Source organism: Rhinoderma darwinii, chromosome 3 (assembly GCF_050947455.1).
Source record: "Rhinoderma darwinii isolate aRhiDar2 chromosome 3, aRhiDar2.hap1, whole genome shotgun sequence".
In the NCBI taxonomy this organism is placed as follows: Eukaryota; Metazoa; Chordata; class Amphibia; order Anura; family Rhinodermatidae; genus Rhinoderma; species Rhinoderma darwinii.
Window position 1 is genome coordinate 218,154,939 of NC_134689.1, and position 5,974 is coordinate 218,160,912.

Genomic DNA, 5,974 nt, shown 5'->3' on the forward strand with positions numbered 1-5,974 from the left:
GATGAGATTAAAATAGCAGATGCAAGGGCACCATCAGAATCCACCGATCATGAAATAAATAGACTGCCTGAAGAATGTTCATCACCAGCAGCCGCTACAACAGCAGATAATGTTTTGCCTCAGTGGAATTTTTTCTTTAATACTCCTTCTGCTGAAGGAGACAGTGAACACAATCCTGAAACTTCTGAGGAGGAGAGGGAGAAAAATTCTCAGTCCCCAAAACTTATCAGTGACTCCGATGATTCAACTCATATATCCTCTGTAAATTCCTCTCAGTCAACCCACATTTCTGAGCAAGGTAGCCAAGGATGGGACAGTCAGGCGGATACTGTGCTGCTGTCCTCTCAAGAACGTAGAGCTGCTGAACTGCACTGTATGAATAAAAGTACTTCTCTTTTCACAACTATTTCAGGGACCGCACAGACTGGAAATTCCGATCCAGAAGGAGAACAAGCAGACGTTAATGGAGAATGGAGAGGAACAAGTGGAAACAGAGATTGTAACTTGTGTGTACAAACAGGGGATCAAACAATACTTTGTGCTGATGGTAGAGCAGACTCACAGAGTTCTTCTGACTTTGAGATCCCATCAACACCTGGAGCTGAGCAGCCTCAACCTGAAAAACTGCACTATCTGTACGAACGCCTGGCCACAGGGGATGTCATCACAGGAGCTATACAAAAGTGAATTGTAGACTTCCCTACAAATCATCCATTCTCTAGCTATTCTAAGTATAAGATTATTTATATCGCTTTAACATTCCATGCTGCTATTTCCCTTCAACTCGAACCAAATAAATAAATAAAAAATTGTCCAGGCCTGAAAGATAGTAAATCTAGCAGCCAGCAACACTGTCGGACCAGTTTAGGAGCAATTTCTGCACATATAAAAATAATGTCCAGCAAACGGCGGTATGGGTCTTGGGCATCACTTGAGATTTTAGTGATCTTCAGAACGCAATTTTTCCTTTTCTCAAGTTTCTGGGAGGAAAGCAGATCCATTAGCTGGCTGCTAAGATAGAGCGATGCAGGAGGCACAGATGGCACTATCCTTATGACTGTCCATTTCGTGCTCTCTCGGCCCTGCAGGAGTGGTCTGTGATCTCTTCTGCAGAGAGAGACGTAGCTGAATGTCAGTGAACGCATTGAGCAGTGTGAATAAGCCTCATGGACATATGACTGCAATTTGTTTTTCTTTCAATGTGTGAAATAATTTTATTTGAGTTAATAACAAGGACTAAAACAACATTACCTCTATGAATGCACTACTTTGCTTTTATCAGTCCTTACCAATAAGAAAATTGACTTATTAATTTCAAGTCAACAAAAAGAGGAAAAATTACACTGAAAATTTTCAACTGCATTGTGAGAATGGGATTTCATAACTCCAGAATTGAGAACTCCTATGGCACAAGTTTTGATTAAGCTATACACAAATAAACATGAGAGTGGGTTCTAGCATTCCTGCCAACTATGTTATCCATAAACTCCATCCAAACCTGGAGTCAACTACCTCCTGTTCACCAAAAAGCAGCATGGGGACAAGTAAATCGGTAAAAGTTTACATAATGGCACATATTTGCGGTTTGTACTCCTTTTATATCACATTATCATTTGTGAAGACCTTTTTGGATGCTCTCCTTTTATAAATACTTTAATAAAAAAAAAGGTTTAAGCTATGTTACCACTGCGTCTGTGTTTTCAGATATATTAAGTATCGTGTGCATGGGGCCTTAACGGTGAGTATTTTATTATGTAAAAACATCAAAATCAATATCTGTATAGCAGAGTAGGGAGATAATTGTGAACGCTTAAAAAAAAAAAAAAAAAAAGAAACCTAATTTATACTTTGCCTTTGTTTATGATGCACTCCTGCTACCTAGCATAATATATAAATAAAAAACATTGCAGCAAAACTGCAGTGTGAATGAGGCACAACACGCAATGGTCACATATGGATGTGCAACACAGGGTTTTGTTTTTATTTACAATTTGTTCTATTATGATATCCATTTTTGTTCTGTATTTTGTTAAGTTGTCCATTTTTCAGCTTTATGAAGTTTTTTTGTAATGTTGCTAAAATACATATGTAAAAAAAAATAGAACAAATACATGTAAACTATGTAAAAACAGAACATGCATTTTTAATTCCAACTTATTGACTGCTACGGACTAAAAATGGAAGTACAGATTTATTGGAACTTGCTGCATATTTTTTTTTTCCATAATCTAGTTTTTATTGTAGAATTTTTCAGATACACAAAAAACAAGTCAAATTTACATAACAAGATGTATACAAAACATTAAGCGTGGCAGTACTCACGTCGGGAATACAGATATACCGAAACATCAAAACAAAATCAGGCATATATCATGTGATTGATAATGTACGAAACAGGCATCCGCAAATTATAAAGTCATGACAAAAATAATGTGCTTGAGTTACATAGAAATCATTGAGCAGAGAAAAAGAAGGGAGGGAAGGACAGGAGACTTAAGGGAAGAGGTGTAGAATTAAGGGAAAGGAGCAAAGCGGAAAGAGCTATTTTTGTAATGTTAGATATGAGATGAAAAAGTAAGGATGGACTAAGGGAAGAAAGGTCATTCACCTTCCCAGATGAAAGGCGCGTCTGCACTTGGGTCGCTTGAGCCATACTATAAAGAAGTTGGTGTTCAGCTCAGCCATTCAGCAAAGCGCGGACCGGATTTGAAGGAGGACCATGCAAACCAAAGAGACATAACTATCAGAGTGATCGCTGTCTTCCGCTACAAGAGATTCCATTCGACACAAAAGGTCCATCTCAACCACCCATTCACCAATCTTAGGCGGTATAGTAGACTTCCAGTGTCTAGGAATGACTGTTTGGGCCGCAGTCAAGAAGTGTCTCAGGAGAGCCTTCTTTATGCTTGGCAAAGGGCCAGGGATCAAAGACAAAAGAGCCACTTGAGGAGTTGGTATGATAGGAGAATTCTCGACTATTGCATAAATGTAAAAAATAGCTTTCCAGAAAGTCTGCAACACTGGGCATGACCGTGCTGCGTATTTTAAAAGAAAGTGGAAATGCGGATAAAAACACTTAAATCTTTTGGCACCGGCTTTTTTATTTAAAAACAAAAACCTGTATTTCTGATCAGAAATATGAATAAGCCCTAAAGCACATTTCCCTGAAATAAAAACTGGAAAATTCTACTAATTTAAACTTCCCAAAATTGTTTTTTATTCTTTCCACAAACTTTCAATATTCTACTCACAACTTTGTGCTGATCCTAAATGTCTAAGACCTGCAAACCACTAATGGCAGCCCAATGGTCAAATCTCAGTTGTTTTGCAGCATTTTTTTTATACCACATGATTATCCCTAAGAAATTGTCCTCCCTTAACCTCTTTGTGCACCTGGATGTAACTGCACATCCTGGGGGGGGGGGGGGGTGCAGAGTAGGCTCACTCGTCAATAGCGTCCACGGCATCTAAGCCGCTAAATGGGGCAGCCCACTCCGACGGCCCCCCATGATCAGATCGCGGGGTGCCTCTGCTAAGCCCAAGATCTGACTCTGTTAAGCCCTACCTGTTAAGTTTAATAAAGTTTCAGTAGTGAAAAAAAAATATTAAAATTAACCCCAATTTTTCCTCCAAAACAATGTAGAAAATTTAAAAAAATGGTACCAATAAAAACTACTGCTCGTCCCACAAAAAATAAGCCCCCATACCGCTCAACTGACAAAAGTTATGACTCAGAATGTGTTGAAACAAAATATTTTTATTTTTTTAACAAACAGATTTTTTTTTTCTTTGAAAAAGTAGTCTATAATATATATATAAAAAAACTAAACCCAAAAAACAATGGAGGAAACACTTTTTTTTTTTTTTCCAATTCCACCCCACATTTATTTATTTTTTTCTGTATCCCAGTAGATTATATGGCAGTTTAAATATGGCAATATAAACTACAACTCCTCCCACAAAAAATAAGTCTTCACACCACTCCATTAGGCCCCATGCACACGACTGTAAAAACGCCTATAATTACGGGCTGTAATTACGGACCCATAGACTTCTATTGGCCACAGGTACCTTCCCGGGTACCGGGCTGTTGAAAAATATAAAATATGTCCTATTTCAGGCTGTATATACGGCACGGGCAGGCCTATAGAAGTCTATGGGGCTCCCGTAATTACGGGTGGCTATGTGTGTGCACCCGTAATTAAAGGAGCGTTGCTAGGTGACGTTAGTGCACTGTCTGCATAATTTCCAGCCCCTTTTTAAAAAATTTTTTTTTTTCTACGGGCCCGTAAATACGGGTGGAATACAGATGACAACGGACCCGTATTTATGGGTACTGGTCTGTAAATACGGGTTAAAAACGTGACAAAGGACCCGTATTTACAGGAGCGAAAAATACGGTTGTGTGCATGGGGCCTCAAAGGGAAAAATAAAGTTATGGGTCTTGGAATGCAGGGTGTGAAAAACTTAAAAGCAAAAATGGCTTTGTCCCGAATTTGTTAATAGCTACAGACCTAGATTTTTTTTTATTTTTTTTAGGGTGAGAACATATGGAGCGACGGCCGAAACTAAGCATACATGTGGCAGCGAATGGCTGCACGTTTATTTTCTGTTCACTGTTTTTACCGGCAAAATCGTGCCGCCATTTGCTGCAGCATGTGGGTGTGATTTCAGCTTCCACTTCCTTTCCTAACCCTAAGGCCTTATTCACACTTGTGTGTCTGATTTGCATCTGAATAAAAACAAACCATTTCTAATCCATAGGAATGTCGGTGTTCTCATTCTTTCTCCTCTAAGCACTTTCAGGTTTCACTATTTATTTTTTTTAGCTACTTATCTGTAAAAAACGGACAACACCTGGATGTTGTTTGTGTGCAGTCTTATTTGTCACGCACTTATAGACTTTACTGGGCAAGTCTGGTCTGCAAAAACAGACCAGTATAGGGCATGCTGTGAGCTTCTTGCAACAGACACGTTCCGTGAAACAAATCGGATGTGTAAATAGCCCCCTTTGAATTACATGGGTCAGTGTGCTGCCCGTTATTTTACCCCTTTGCGCTCACTGACTTACTATTCTGTCAAGGTAACCATAGCGTCCGGGCTCCATGACCGAATAGTACGTCAAGGGAGGAACGGCCATTTCAGCCGTCGTCCCGACACATACAGGAGCTGTGACAGCTGCTGTCTCGTACAGCAGTTGCCGCAGCTCCTATAGCGGGGACCGATTCCTGCGTCCCCGCTGATTAAAAGCTGCGTTCAATAGCGATCGCGGCTTCTTAGGGGTTAAACCACCATCGACGGCCCGCTACATGATAGCGGGCAGCGATGGTTGCTATAGCAACCGGCCGCCTAACAATGGCGTCCGGCTATGCCATCTACAGAAGCCTAGATTATGCTTGCTGTCAGCAGGAAGCTGACAGCTCTAATGCACTGCACTGCAATGCATGTAGTGCAGTATATTAGAATTGCGATCAGGGCCTCAAGTCCCCTAGTGGGACAGAGTAATAAAGCAAAAAAAAGTTGTGTAAAAATAAGAAAATAAAAGTAACAAAAGTAAAAATCCTCCTTTTTCCCTTATCAGTCCTTTATTATTAATAAAAATAAATAAACAAACTATACAGATTTGGTACCACCGCGTCCATAATGGCCTGAACTCCAAAATTATTTTGTTATTTATCCTGCGTGGTGAATGCCATAAAAGAAAATAATAAACCATACCAGAATCACAATTGTTTGGTCACTTCACCTCCCAACAAATGGAATAAAAAGACATCAAAAAGTCGCGTGTACCCAAAAATGGTACTGATCGAAACTACAGTTTGTTATGCAAAATGCAAGTCCTCACACGGCTTTCTTGATGGAAAAATAAAAAAGTTATAGCTCTTAGAACAAGGTAACACGAAAAGTAAATTATTTTTTACTAAAAGCATTTTATTGTGCAAATGCCATAAGACATAAAAAAAAACTATAAACA

General features: G+C 39.4%; 1 protein-coding gene across 2 annotated transcripts in view; it reads left to right on the top strand.

Annotated features, from left to right (window-relative positions):
- DCLRE1C (DNA cross-link repair 1C) overlaps window positions 1-1,683 on the top strand; it is a 37,167-nt gene extending 35,484 nt beyond the window's left edge. For both annotated transcript variants that reach the window (XM_075857380.1, XM_075857379.1), the window contains exon 14: window positions 1-1,683. This exon is cut by the window's left edge and continues 236 nt beyond it. In XM_075857380.1, coding sequence (XP_075713495.1) covers window positions 1-687 — 687 coding nt within the window. In that variant the 3' untranslated portion in view covers window positions 688-1,683.
- The last annotated feature ends 4,291 nt before the right edge of the window (window positions 1,684-5,974 follow it).